Source organism: Zeugodacus cucurbitae, chromosome 2 (assembly GCF_028554725.1).
Source record: "Zeugodacus cucurbitae isolate PBARC_wt_2022May chromosome 2, idZeuCucr1.2, whole genome shotgun sequence".
Lineage (NCBI taxonomy): Eukaryota > Metazoa > Arthropoda > Insecta > Diptera > Tephritidae > Zeugodacus > Zeugodacus cucurbitae.
The window spans coordinates 73195153-73210976 of NC_071667.1; the positions used below are offsets into that span (position 1 = coordinate 73195153).

General features: G+C 36.2%; 1 protein-coding gene across 1 annotated transcript in view; it reads right to left on the bottom strand.

The window, feature by feature from the left end:
• Positions 1–1804: 1804 nt before the first annotated feature.
• The window catches only part of LOC105209118 (uncharacterized), a 156421-nt gene continuing 142401 nt past the window's right edge, over positions 1805–15824 (bottom strand). Inside the window, exons 6-7 of the mRNA XM_011179323.3 lie at positions 11656–11971; positions 1805–2613 (exon numbers count right to left, since the gene is read on the bottom strand). Of these exons, the coding sequence (XP_011177625.2) occupies positions 2387–2613; positions 11656–11971 (543 nt within the window). The 3' untranslated portion in view covers positions 1805–2386. The remainder of the gene's footprint in view (positions 2614–11655; positions 11972–15824) is intronic.

The window sequence follows — 15824 nt, forward strand, 5'->3', positions numbered from 1 at the left end:
AGTTCGCTCTTATATCGCTTCTTCGCTTATTTTGTGAGAACCCTAGAACCACTTACAGTTTGCTATTTGCATCTAACGATCTTTAAAAGCGTCACTAGGGAGAAAGAGCACCGGAGCTTAAACTGTACTGATGTAAAAAAACCTACTATGTATGTATTTCTAAAACAAGAAACAAAACAAAATACAAAATAAGTCCAGACGCTGAACCCATTTTTCGTCAGATAACATTTTCACCAAACTTGGTTTTCAATGAATCAATTGTGACATTCGCTGATTAGCTTGTAGCGCCGTCCTGTTGGAACTACATGTGGTCCAAGTCCATATCACCCAATTCGGGCCAAAAATATTCGGTTATCATTGTGCGGTCAGACAGGACGATTATGACGATCATACATAAAATCGTAAATCTTTCCTCCTCCTCCTTTCCTGGCAAACCTTACTAAAGAGCTTCGTTTGCTATCCCTATCTTTGTAGCGTCGCTTTTGAAAATACTTCATAAAAAAGTCAGATTAAGAAATGTTAGTCAATATGTAGAATATTCCTAGAAGTAGAAGGTGGGAAGAAAGTGTCTTTTGTGGCAGAAGATTGATTGATAATAAGTCATTGTTTACTGTACACCTGAAATATACGTTCTGGGTAGAAATAGCGCTACTGGTTAGCTCGGAGATAACTTAAGCGCGATTTTGCACAGTCAAACTAATTGATCAATCAAAATTTTTATTGAAAACCCTTTTATGTCTTTTACACTGCCGTCTTCTCGATAACAGCTGTTATACACTTTTGTTTTTTCTTTTCATAAGAAGTGGGTAAGTTTCATCAGCTGATTGCTATTTTTAGCAGTGACATCTACCGTAGCTTTTTATCGCAAAATTCAGCCAATAGCAGTGAAAGAACGTACATCGTACGTCTTTGTCGCAGAGTTGCATTGGATTTTCAAATCGATTAAAATTCAATTAAAAGCAAGTGTAGATTTTTATTTTGTATGATAAATCGATCTTAGAAGGCGTTTTAATCGAGCAGAGGCCGGTTTCTTGATCAATTAGCTCCTGTATGAAAAGGCTATTATCATTATTCTTAAACTGATTTAAAATTTCAGTAATTATTAAAACATATTTTGTACGGTATTGTAGTAATCTGAGTATTTATTAAAATAATATTTTTTGTAGACACTTTTACAATAAAGTTAAATTATATATTTTAATGAATTATTGGAAATAAACTATAAATATTTATAAGTATTTATTTGGTTAAATTTAATACAAAAATAAGCTTAATTTCATCCAAATTTATTTTCATGAGTATCATATGAGTAAAACTTAAATAATTGAATGCTGGCTTGAAAAGCTTGCAATAAAAAAATATATAATATATATTATATTTAATTATATTGAAAAAAAAAATATTATATTTTATTTTGTATTAAATATTAAATTATTTGTTATGCAACTTTAATAAATTTTGAATAAAAATAAAATTTTTTTTTCATGTGACTTTTCGAGAATCCACAAGACGCTCTTTAACTAAAATATTTATATAATATAAGATTTAGACTAGCCACTACTTGACTTGCATAGCTTTGCGTGTGGGTGTGTATGAATTCGTGTGTGTGTGTGTGTATGCCTGGTGCATATGTATTGGTGTTTGCTTTGCTTTAATTACTTTCGCTTGTGTTTACTTTTACTTAACCGTTAGATTGCGTGCGCATTTACTATTTACAAATATTTATTTAATCTCAATTATTTCACAATAATTAACACCTAAAATATTTTTTTTTTGCTTTTTTAATTTATTTTTTTAGTTTCCATTTAACTTTTTTGCATTATTTGCTAAATGTTTTTGTTTTATTTGTTGTGTTGTTATTTTTTCTCACTTATGCATAATTAACATGGTAAATTGTACAGAACAGAATTAACAATATTCAATTACAAACATGCAAATCTCACATTCTTTAATATGCCCGCGCTTATAAACAACAACAAAAAGTTATTTACTTTGCGCTCATTTATTCGCCGACAGCAGTTCAATGCTTAAGCTCTGCCTAATTAACTTAATTATCATGTATACTTGTGTGTGTATATATGCCTGTGTGTGTGTCTGTGTGCGCGTGTATTTCATTACTTAAATAAACTGACTTAAAATATCGTCTCTCCGCTGCGTGCGCTTTCACAGCTTCGCTTTCGCCTTTGCAATTAAAAGCTTTTGTTGCAGCGCCTATAATTATGCTTCATTCCTTCTCCTCCGTCGCTGCTTTTCGTATCTTATATCCGCTCGCTCAGCACTTTCGCACGCCTTGCTCCAACCAACCATCTACCGTCTCTCCCTCACTTCCCCTCGTCCACCGCTGCCGTCTTCACTGCATTAATGCGTTCGATTTGCAGCGATTGAACTATCTGCTGCCGCTGGTCGCCTGCTTCAGCCTTAATGTGTTGTAAACACCGACGAGGCCAGCTGCCATGCCGAGTAGCAGCGCTTGCGAACGCCACACAGCAGCTGCCAACACTGTCAATTTCAATGGATGCGCCATGCTCGGCGTCGTCTTCGTGGAGGCGGCGGAGCTGGCCGCCGAGAAGTATTCGAAGAAATTGCGCAGACTAGAGCCGGACGACAATGTCACTGTGTAAATGAAAAGAATGAAAAAGAAACAGGTTGCAGTTGTAGCAGGAAAATATTGTGGAGAGCATAAAAGACAATGATAAAATTAAAGAATGTCCAAGAGATTACAAGTTAATACAATGGGTGGATAAACAATGGCGATGATGGCTGAAAAATGTTGCAGCGAAATTGAGTTGTTGGCGGTGAGAAAAAAAACCAAGAAAGAAAAAACGGAGGCTTTAAAAGCCGCACACAATGTAACACATTTTGTTAATTTTTAATAACGCAGAAGTAGTAAAAGTGCGAGAATATTAAGTTTTATGACTATAGGGTGGCTCAATTTTTATTTTTAACTCAAAAGAAGAAAGTTAAAAATTTGCGGAGTCTCTATGGGCGTTAAGATAATACTGAAAGGAATATTGACATTGCAATTAATTAAAAAAAGAGTAAGTCAAATTAATTGATCAATTAAAATTTTTATTGAGAAACCCTTTTTTGTCTTTTACACTGCCGGCTATTCGATAACCGATCAGCTGTTATACATTTTTATATTTGCTTTTCTTAAGAAGTTGGTAAGCATCATAAGCTGCTTGATATTTTTGGCAGCGACATCTACCGTAGCTTTTTTTTTATAAAAAATTTCAATCAATCACAGAGAAAGAACGTATATCGTACATTGTGTCAGAGTTGCATTTCATTTTTAAGTCGAAAAAAAATAAATGTAGATTTCATTTTGAATGGTAAATAGAAAAGCGTTTAAATCGATCAGAGGCCGGTTAATTGATCAATTAGCTCCTGTCTAAAAACGTTATAACACTTAATTGCTTCAATTTTCTAATTGACTAAATTAAGTGATCCTCAGAATATGCCATGAGTTTGTAGTAAAAGCCTGTGCATATACTTAAAACAAATTTTTACGATATAACACAGGAACGCGCCCCGACATAATTAGTCAAACTAGCTTGCATTTCTCCATGATCCTTAATTGACTTAAGCTACATTAATTTTTTACCATACTGTTTAAACTTTGAGAATTGAGCATGCAGACGTTCCAGAGATTTTTGAAATGTATCTTCTTAGAAATTCGCTAAATTTACTAGACTAACAACATAACAACTTAACTAACACTTAATTGCTTCAATTTAGTAATTGACTGAATTAAGTGGTCTTCTGAATATCCGATAAGTCAATTTTATATCAAAAATGTTGGCTTGATACTATTTAATTACAGAGTTCACCATCAATTATATTTGATTGATCTCATTAACTTCAATAACCTACCATCTATTTAATTAGAAATTTGTAATTTATTCTCAATTAAAAAAATAAATAAGCTAAATTTACCGTTAGAAAATTTTCATAATGTAAAGAAAAACAGCAAGTATATGTCAAAAGTAAAGCACACCTGATTAAAAAATATTGGGCGAAAAGTGAGCTCATTTGTTCCTATAAAGGCATTAATTGAGCTCAATTTACCACAATGAAACCTAAAATAAAGAACTTTTTATGGTGTCAAATTGATAGTTTGAATACATAATGGGTTTCAAAGGAGAACTGAACTTTTTTAAATTTTATAGTTAAAGAGTGTTTTATAAGTCAGCGGTATCGCATGATATCTTTAGACTTAATATTTGGATAACTGCAATGCTTTCAGACAGAGCTATAAATTGAGTCGACCAGTCGATGGACTTATGCTAATTGACTAAATTATTGATTGTTGCAGTTAAATATTCGCTGAAAGAAAGTCAGGAATGTTTGATTAGGTCCCTTATGGGCTCAGTGATAATTTTTAATAATTTATTTTTGTTAAATAAAACATTTTCATTAATTTATATAAAACTTAGTATACTTTTAGGAGACGTTATATAACATTTTTTGGTAATAATCAGCAAATAATTTTAATGAATTAGTTTCGTTTAAGCAGAATCGACTCGACAGTCTGTTAAATGTTTCCTTTTAAATATTAAAAGTATAAAATATTTAAAAAAATTCTGAAATATTTTAAAACTTATTTTCGAAGTATACAATTGGGTGCCAAAGCAAAAAACTGCACTCTCCATTATTATTATTTTACTTTAATTGCCTAAATCATTTGTTATTATTCTGTATTTATTCCCATCGCTGCAGTGAAAGTTTAAATTGCATAGATACACTAAATTTGCTGCCACATTGTCGCAATACACCCATACATGTACACGACGTGATATGCTTGTTTGTTAGCAATATTATTGTTTTCGCTTTTATAGTTTCAGTTTTGATTGGATCCCTCGAGTGTGCCACATACAGTTGTGAGCCAATACACACATGTGGTACTTATATGCACGTGCAACAAGCGGCGGCACAATTGAGCTGGCAGGAGCATTGTGTTTAGTTGCAGAGTTGCATAGTTGCCGAAGGGACTTGCATTGAGCTTTGGAACATAAAAAGTTATGTTAGCCAACAATGCTGCAACATAAGCCACGAACACGATGTGGAAAAAAAATGTGGCAAGCAGTTGTAACTAGTGTGGAAAGGATGGAAAAAGAATAAGCGTAAAGCAAAAAAAAACTGTGATGAAAGAAACATACAAAATAAATATAAATTAAAATGAGAATAAAAAACAGACATTGAAAAGTGCAGCGGAGGCATACACAAACACATTCCTATACACGCATACTAACTGTATATGCCAGTGCGTATCGGCAGCAGTTCGAAGTAAAAGTTGTTGGGGAATTCGCTGCAAACAAATTGCAAAACGCTCAGGGCTTACGGAGGCATGTGAGTGTGTTAAGGAATTTTCAATGTATGTATGTGTGACAGTTTGCTGGGAATTAGATTTCATCGTTGGCTCCCCAAGTGATTTATGTACATTTGTATGCATCATAAAGAGTGGCAACACATTCTAAAACTCTCTGCCACACATACTCATACACACACTCACTCATAAAAGCTTAACTCCAAAGTTCAACAGAAAAGTTTTACCGGCTTCCATCTGCTCATGCATTTGCTCTTGTTTGTTAGCTTGTTTCTATTTTGTAACACCGGCGGCGACCTGTGGCTCCGGGAGCACAACTTCCCAATTTTCCACACGCTGCACCTTGCCAGCGCTCGCTCCCACTCGGCACTTAATTCCACTTTTTTGTTTAATTCCGCTTTTGTCGTCGCTCGCAGCGCAGGTATGTGTACGCTCGCCAATTATTTGCCGAGTTTGTTGAGTTTAAGCGCATTTTTGGGGGCGTTTTATGTGTCGCTACGGGAAATTTGTAAGTTATGCCAAGTTGCATGCCACATGCCACACGCCACACGCTTAGCAACAGCAATCGCAACAAGCGACTCTAATCAAATTAAAGCGAGTGCAGTTCATTGTTGTTGTTGTTGTTGTTGTTTGTAGGTTATGCGTGACTCGTTCTATTGTTTGCAGTTCGATGTTAGTGGCATGGATTTGTTGCATGTTGCATGCTAACATTGCAGTAGTTAGTGCAATCGATTGAAAGGCGCTTTTGATTGGCACCTTCCCGCTGGATTTGAGGTATGTGAGCGCGTGTGTGTTGGTATTTATTGTGAGCTTCAGTGAATCATAGATATTTGAAATGAAATTATGCTTGGAAAATTACACTTAGAGTACAAAAGGTGTGGACACAGCCAATGAATAAATAGTAAATTCTGTAGGATAATATTAGGTAGGCAAATATCTAATATCAAAATGTCCCTTCCCTTTTTAGCTCTTTATTCAATGCTTTATAAAAAGTGTTAAAGTGATCGGATCAGTTTCCATCTAGACAAACAACTTCATAACATCCCTCTCGTAGAAGCCCTCTCCTTATTTTCGAAGAACTCGGACACCACCAAGGGTGTCCGCCATGGACAGGAACAGGTGGTAGGTAATGTCCGAGCTATATGCGAGCTATATGGTGGATGCGATAAATCCTCCCATCCGAGCTCCCTTAGCTTCTGACGAGTCATCAACGAAGTGTGTGGTCTGGCGATGTCCTGGTGGAACACTATACCCTTCCTGTTGGCCACTTCTGGACGCTTCTGGTCGATTGCGGTCCAGTTGTTCGCAGTAGATGGTAGAATTAAGCATCTGGCCATATGGGAGCAGCTCATGATCAAGATGATTCCCTTCTAATACCACCAAAGGCACAGCAAAACCTTCCTGGCCATCAATTCCAGCTTGACCACTTTTTGGGACGATTCACCGGCCTTCGACCACGACCATTTTCGCTTGATATTGTCGTATGTGATTCATTTTTCGTCGCCAGTCACCATCCGCTTCAAAAATAGGTCGAGTTCGTCCGCAGCATATCGCAGGCGTTGATTCGGCCCAGAAGGTCTTTTTGCGTTAAATCAGGTGGCACCCAAACATCAAGCGTTTTGTGTATCCAGCCTTCTGCAGATGGTTTGGAGACTAACTCCCATCTCCTCGGCGATGTCACGAGATGCCACATGCCGGTCTAACTGGGTGTTTTCCATGATTTGATCGGTATTCGTCGACACAGCTCTTCCGCCGGCTGGTCCGACACCATGGATTTTCACCCGCTCTAAATCGTCGAAACCATTTCACCGCAGTTCGACGTGATATAGTACCATCCCCCAAAACACCATTAATCTCACGGAACGTTTCTCTTGCAGATTTGCCTTTACGAATGAAAACTTAAAAAATCGCGAATTTCGGCGTTAGTGAACTCGAGCTCTGCTGTAGCGCTTTATACATAGCCGCGAAATTCAAAAGAAAAAAGGGAGAGAGATAACCAACCTAATAATTCACACAAAAGCGGCGTTTGGTTTTGGTAGCTGTGATTCTTGTAGTAGTCTGTATCTATATTTTATACGACAAATGAGGAGTTTCCTTGGTCCGAAGGACTAACAGTCCTTAAGATAAGTGAAAAAAAATTCGAGATCCCGAAATGTTTCGGTACTGAAGGGATTTGTTTATAACAAAAAAGTTAACAAATAACGTAAAAGAGTGAAAATAAGAAGAGAACTAAGTTTACAACGGTATCCCGAGGGTTGAGTCCTGAAATTTCGGTACTGAATTTTTTAAAGTCATAACTGGTTTAAAATTTCATAAGTAATAAAGAAAACTCACACTTTATTCTCAAAACCATTTTATCGAAATTTCTTAAATGACTTCTAACACGACAGCTAACATGGCAATTCAATATTAACAAAAATGCCACAAACACTTGACATAAACAAATCCATTTTGCTTGACTCTGAGACATTTAAATAAAATATAGACATAACGGTACATAGTACAAAAACAATTGTAGCCACATTTAATTACAAATCAAAAAGTCTCCAAGTGTATTTTAGGTCAAATTTCATTTGTACAAGAAGACAGCTTTGTTGCATTGCATGGCATTGAATCAACTAAGAACCCACAGACAGCATGAGAGCGACGGCCAGTGAATAAATGTTGAAATAATAATTTTTAAACAATTTCATTATATCACGAACAGAATTAAATGGCCTCAGGGGAATAACATCACGAAATGTCACTACAAATTTAATAAGAAAATATGCGGCGAAACAAAGCCAACGAACGAAAGCGCGGAGTGTGGGTGAGAGTCAAAAAGCAAACAGTAAATAAATTAAAATGGGGTCACTCGTCGGCGCAGCACTTGAAAAGCTGACATTCAGACGGTCAGACGAAAATTTGAATGAAATGAAATGCGCAGTTGGGGAATTCAATAAGTCAGGCAGAGTCTGCAATGCGCGCCATGTTCGCCTAATTGAAATTTGATATAGACATAAAGAAGTTCAAGTGGAAATTAAATTAAAGACAAGTTAGAAGAATTGTTATTATGCCTTGGAAGAACAAGGTAGAAATTTAAAATGAGGAACTCTCAATATTTTATTTGAGGGGGACTTTTGTCCAAAGTGTTGGAGGTCTCACTCAGAGGAAGATTTTTCGACGAGTATACTTTTAGTCATTAATACAGAGCCTTTAATTCTAATTCAATTTCAAATTTCTTTAAAACTTATTAGGAGTATTAGGTCTTGTTAGAAGCCTCCAAAGTGTTTTTTCTTTTTTATTGCTTCTTATAGAATTAAGAAATAATGAAAAGAGGGCAAAGAAAAAAGCTTTGAGGGTGGAGAAAAAGCTCTGTAAAAGTTTCTATGACTGTCAAAAAGCTTCAAAAAAGCTTCGAGGGCGGAAAAAATGCTTCGAAATAACTTTAAGGGCGGATAAAAAGCTCTGTAAAAGTTTCGAGGACTATCAAAAATCTTCAGAAAAGTTCCAAGGTCGGATAAAAAGTTTCAAAAAAGGAGAAAAAGGGCGGAGAAAAAGCTCTGAAAAAGTTTCGATGTTTGTCAAAAAGCTCAGAAAAGCTTCAAGGACGGATAAAAAGCTTTGAAATAGCTAAACATAATGTTTACTTAAAGTGGCTAAGAAGAATTGCTCATTTCAGATATTGCAATAGTTCGAAACCGAATGTAAAATATATGCAATTAAGATGGTTTAACTTAAAAAAAAAGGCTATGAAAAATAAAAAGCAAATATGCCAATTTTGTATTTAGTTTTCTGCTCGAGGCAAGTCGTAATTTAAATGCCCAAAAGTATGCTTAAGCTAAATTAATTCGTTTCAGCAAAAAGTGAGATTTCAAAAAGAAAATGTAACACAAGTGAGAAAGTGAAGACTAAAAGTGGTGCGGCAACAACAACTTAAGTTGTGGATAAATTGTAAAAGGTACGACTATAAATTAGTAGAAACCGCCAATAAATATAATGAGCTATAAATAAAATGGGGCTTTAACAAACGATTGCCTCAACAAATGGTACATTGCAATATGTCTCTCTATTAGCGAGTGAGATAGTATTTAGGGAAAGACGTTATTTATAAATTTTCAAGTGAAAGGGTTAGGCTAGGTTACAATTTCATTGAATAAATTATTTATAAATTAAAAAAAGAACAAAAATTAGTTAAACGTAATTTTTCGACTATTTCTAAGGAAATTTTATTTTATTTAACAAAAAGGTGTCTACTGTGCATTCCCTCTGCCATCAACAGTTGTAAAAATTTTTGTTTTAAAATTTCTAAAAATTATTTATGCTTTCTCTAAAAATAAAAACAAACTCGCTTTGTTATACTATTCTGCCAACCAAAACCTATTGGGAAAAAGGGATCAAAGCAAAAGTCAGATGTCACAAAAACTACCCACCGCTGTGCCAACGACAAAGAAGCGCGCAATTTTTCTGTTATATTATTTTTGCTTTCTCGTGGATTTCTAACAAAAGCATGCCTTTGAAGCGACGCAGCGGGACAGCAAATCTATTTTCCACACGCTTATCATAGATTAAAAGGAAAACCGCTTTGATGTTGTGGTAAAACAAAAGAATTGTTGGTTGGTTTGGTTGCACTATTTTGTGATTAGAATTTTTTGTGACAGGTGTGCATAGACACACAAACAACATACATTATATGAATATGAAAATGTGTGGAGAAAAGCGCTGTTGGAAGTAGATTCATACAGTCATATGTATATGGAAATTACTCTCAGTTACTGCCGATTCTACATTTATTACGGTGCTTCTTCCATTTATAAATACATAAATATATGTGCTTAAAAATGGCTTGGCGAAGGTTATGACACTTTAAGTACACACCAACAAGCGACTTGTTTTAAACTCATGCAGGCTCTTTCAACAGAAAAATATTAACTCATAGTACCCAAGCGAGTACAATGGGATAGAATGGGATAATTGTGATCCAAGCTCCAGTGGTAGTGTGCAAAGCTACTTTATTTATTATATTGTAGTAAGAGAAATATTCCAACTGACTGTGTTGAATGATTGGCCGTAAAAATTCTCAAATTCGTATTCTACAAGTCTGTTCTAAACCATTAAAGTAGTGATTTTTCTGTTATAAGAAAAAACACCTGAAACACCTGGAACACCATTATACTAAAACACTTTCTCAACCCTCGGTTTTACGTGTAAGTCTTCTTCGGTATTTTGTATCTTCTTGACGCTAAGCTTGGATAGGTTATAGCTTCTGGATAAAAATTCTAACTAAGAATTTTACAAGAATGTGAAATTAAGATATTTTCTTTTAGATTGATCTTAGATGAAAAGTCTCTATACTATCATTTGGGCTTTCTCAGATGAACACCTTTTTGACGAGGATTGGACGTTTTGAGAGACCCTTTTGAACTTAAGACCATGTTTTTAATAGGACCTGGCGTATTTTAAAGGGCACATTTCAAGAGACTAGGGGTTCACGCCTAAACATGAGTGGTCTTATTGGTATGTTAAGACTAACATAGAGTTTATACATCATCCTCTGGTTTCTCATGTGAGTAATGAAGCCAAAGCTTGGTTTCTCCTCAACGTAAACTAAGTATTTTCTGTTCACTTTGGTACTATTAATTTATTGCACTCGCCATTTTTTAATAATTTTACGGTTAAAGAGGTAAACGTTGCCTTGTGAGTACCCCTAAGTTACTTGAAGTATCATCTGATTTTGTACATAGTATATTATTTAGGGGAGTGCCATCAGTTGACACACAAAATGGGCAAATAGGGTTGGCGATGCGAACTCACAGCCTATTCCTCCCAAAAACCGACCTCCCCTTTGCTAGTACCCCCTGTTCTATACAAACGAGGTTCTGACGACCGTGTAAAAGTGGTTATCCTAAACACCAGTGAGGAGGAAATTCCTACGCCCTTCGAACCAGGAGACAGACCGGCAGCACAGGATCCAGGCTCAGATGCAGAAGGCTAATCACTTACTCATCTTAAATTAGATAAATTAAGGAAACCAATGTTGAAGTCCTGTGTTCCACCGTGGAACTTTGGAAAAAAATATATATTACTGAGAGCCTTCATAACAGAAAACAGAAATAACAGTAAATATATCTCGAATCACAAAAGTTTCTTCCGAGGAAATGTAGCTAGCCACTTCGACGCCATCAAAACCACCAAAAGTAAATTTAATAAAATTAAATACATAATCAGCGATTCCACAGAAAAGTTCTCGCCATATTATTTACCACCACACCCATACAAATATATAACAGTAATAAGACAACTAGATATGCTTATGTCTGCATTACATGTAGGCTTGTAGTTACACTCACCTCGTGCTGGTACTGGATCCTTTTGCGGTGTGCCCAATTCGATTTCCTTGTACTCCTGATACAAATCACCAATTTGTGCTGTGCAACGCAAAACCAAACCGCCATTGCCACCACCAACACCAGCACCGCCACCGGCACCGGCACCTGTATTGTAGGAAACACCCATGGCGCTCTGACTGCCGCCCAGGTGATTCATCAAGTGCTGGGTATTAATGGCGGCAGCAAAATGTGCTGCATGCAATTGCAGTTTCAGGCTCAGTCTCGACGCTATTAAATTGTCAACCGTTCTGATGTATTGCGTTTCGCCCGTTGATACCTGCGGAAATACCGAAATGGATAAGTATAATAAAATTGAGAATGAGCGCTACAACATCAACAATGAAATGTACGTAGATACATATATATATACACACAAATGTTAAGCAATTGAAGGCAAGTAGGAATGGAAAAGTAGTAGTTTGGGCGCTAGTAAGCAGTTGTTCCTATTGCTCTTTTAGTGTTTGTGCAAATAGGCGCATAGGCACTACTGAGCAAATTGCCATGTAAGGCGCAATTCTGCTTGTAATACCGTTAATCGTTGTTTGTATGTGTGAGTGTCTGTCTCATACACTAGCTTGTGTTTGTGCGCCTACATGTATGCTTTAATTCTTGGCTGGACAAAGTACCATTTAAGTGAGCGCAATATACTCAACTTGGCTTAGTCTGACTTGTAGCCGGACGTTAACTCGGCTGTGGCACATGAAGTGTGGCTTTTTATTTGTTTTTTGTTTTGTACCACCTCGTGTAGTTTACTTTGTAAATTATAGTTGTGTCGTGATTAATGCCAATCGGTGTGAATGTGTTGACACTAATTAATTTGAAAATATTGCACCTAAAGTGAGCAAATAATGGACACTGCTGCCTACTTATTGTTACAAAATTGGAAGCACTATTTGAAGTGGAAGAAGGATTTGTATGAATTTAGTAAAATTATTTAAGATATTTATAGGAAATTTATTGCAATTGCACAAATCAATTTAAATTAAAAAAATATCCTATTTGGACGTTAATATTTGAATAATATTCTGTAGGTGGTTTTTTGCGCATAAAACTCGTAATATCACCGGATATGGAAAAATTTTATGGGGCTATACAAGTGCGACACTTCAAAAAAATGGATTTTTTTTATTTTTTACAATTTCGATAGTTTATACTAGGGAGTAATATAGTTTTGTTCACATAACGGTTGTTTGTAACACCCAAAACTAAATGAGTTAGATATAGGGTTATATATACCAAAGTGATCAGGGTGAAGAGTGGAGTTCAAATCCGAATGTCTGTCTGTCCGTCCGTCTGTCCGTCTGTCCGTATGTGTAAGCTGTAACTTGAGTAAAAATTAAGATATCTTGACGAAACTTGGAACACGTGTTCCTTGGCACCATAAGAAGGTTAAGTTCGAAAAACAAAATCAGACCACTGCCACGCCCACAAAATGGCGAAAACCGAAAATACATAAAGTGCCATAACTAAGCCATAAATAAAGCTATGGAAATAAAATTTGGTATGAAGGATCTCACTATGAAGAGGCATATCTGGATGTAATTTTTTTGGGGAAGTGAGCGTGGCCCCGCCCCCAAATAGGTTTTTTGTATATATCTCGCAAACCAATAGAGCTATATAAATCAAACTTTCTGCAGTCGTTTTTTTTAGCCATTTCCTTATACAGTCCAAAAATGACAGAAATCGGATAATAACCACGCCCCCCTCCCATACAAAGGTTAGACTGAAAATTACTCTAAGTAGGTTAGTTCACTAACCAAAAACGTCAGAAACACTAAATTTCACATAGGAAATGGCAGATAAAAGCTACACCCTGATTTTTTTACAAACTGGAAAATGGACGTGGCGTCGCCCACTTATGGGTCAAAAACCATATCTCAGGAACTACTCGACCGATTTCAATGAAACTTGGTTTATAATAGTTTCCTTACATCCCTGTGATATGTTGTGAAAATAGGCCAAATCGCTTCACAATCACGCCTTCTTCCTATATACCAGAACTTTGAAGACGATCTGAAACGGTTACTTTACAATATATAATGTAAGCACTAGTGAAGATATCGATGCAGAACTTTGCACAAATACTATGTTAATAGTGTGGCAGCCCCATTCTAAAAATCGCCGAAATCGGACCATAGGTTTTTAAGGCCCCATATATCGAACACGAGGACCTCGGTGCTTCTAACCTAACACTATGGTTTCCAACTTTCAATGGACTTTATACAATATATATGATGAATATATGGGTCAAATTGTGTATTATATAATATAAATAAAGTTAAATAAATAAATTGCGAGAGTCTAAAATGTTCAGTTACACCCGAACTTAGCCCTTCCTTACTTGTTTTTTTTTTCAATATACCCTGGTAGAATCCCTTGAAATTTCCTAATATCATAATTTTTCTATTCTGTGAGAATAATTATAGCTAGCACTATACATTAATTTAAATTGCTTTACGTAACAACAGTGTGTAATGGAACACTATTTCCTAGCTTCATATGCTCGGTTTCAAAGTGTAGCTAATTGGTGCTTTTGAATCTTTAGCTCATCATGGTCATGGTCATGGTCGATTTATCAAATTTAAGAATTATTAATTTATTATATATATTTATTAATTAGAATAACTTCATAAATCTTGTGTCTCATCATGAACGAGAGACAGATAATTTTTTAGTATTAGGGTTTAATTCCACTTTACATTAAAAAGTTGTTCCGATAGACAATTTTTTTTGGCTTCAGACAGCATAAATATTAAATAACAAGTTTTTAAATGTTAGTCACAAAACCAGATCGAATTGAATTCTGTAATTTTCTTTTTTAGAGTATATATTTTTTTAGCGTGCCCTTATTCCATAACAGTACATTGTACATTGTAAAAAAATAAATCATATTTCCACCACTGCCATTTTTCACTGATATCCCTTAATGTTTTGCCTTGCTTGCTACAACAGACCACTCCAACCAGTAATACTTGGTTACTCATACGCAACGGTGCACCACTCCAAAGTGCTGTAGAACAAGACAAACAAGAGTGGCTACCATAAAAAGCACATGCGCCAGCTACAACTGTTGTTGTTTTTAATAAAATAACAAAAACACAGGCGAAGAAATGAAAAAATAACAACACCAGCGAAAATTGGTAACCGAAATAAAATGTGTCGCAGGGAGTGAAGTGGATACCAATTGCAATTTGTCTGATGGTTATTACGGCGCTACAGCGGTGGATGGTCAGCGAGAGGATAGCGAGCGTTCTTCAACATGTGTATGTCGGCTGTGTGTGTGTGAGAGTGGCGATTATGTGTGAATGTGGGTAACCACCAGGCGACCAAACAACAAACCAACGAGCAATAAGCACTTTTTCGCCGAACAAGATTGTGGATTGTTGTCAGTGGTGTTGTATGCACCACAGTGTTTTTGTTGTTGTTGTTGTGGCAATAATGGTTGCATATATATACACATGAGTTTATATTTTTTATTTTCAATATTTTTATTTTTTTTATTTTTTTATGCTTTTAAGTGCATTTACGTTTTGGCATCTTTTGCCGTGCCAAAAAAATGCAACAATAAAAGCAAACACACTCACACACTCGCAAGCACTTTCCCATATAAAAGCACTGTCCCGTTATGCATTCATAACGCAACTGCTTTCCGGTCAGCGAGGCGTCCAAAACTGCCCGAACGGATGCACTTCGTCATGCACGATTGTTGTTGTACAACCACAACGTCAAACTGCTCAGCATTGGCAGCGCATGCAACGCTTGTATGTTTATTTGCGTGTGTGTGTGTGTGTGTGTGTGTGTGTGTGTGTGTGTGTGTGTGTGTGTGACACGTGAACAAGTAACCGGATTTGGTTGGCTTGCCGTGCGGTTGAGTTTAGCTGGCTCGCATGGTTCTCTGCTGTCCTGTCTTGCCTGTGGTGACAAACGCGGTCTCCAGTTTAACCTCAAGTCGACGCAGTGAGCGCTTGCATGCAACATAAATAACTGTATATACACGCTTGTACCCAAGCTCAGCACTCAGTGACGTGTTGTTGTTTGTGTGGAGTGGAGTATGCGATTTTTTAGATTTTCACTTTATTTAATGCGTCTGTCCAATCAACTGCTGCGTCCGCTGTCAACACATATCACAA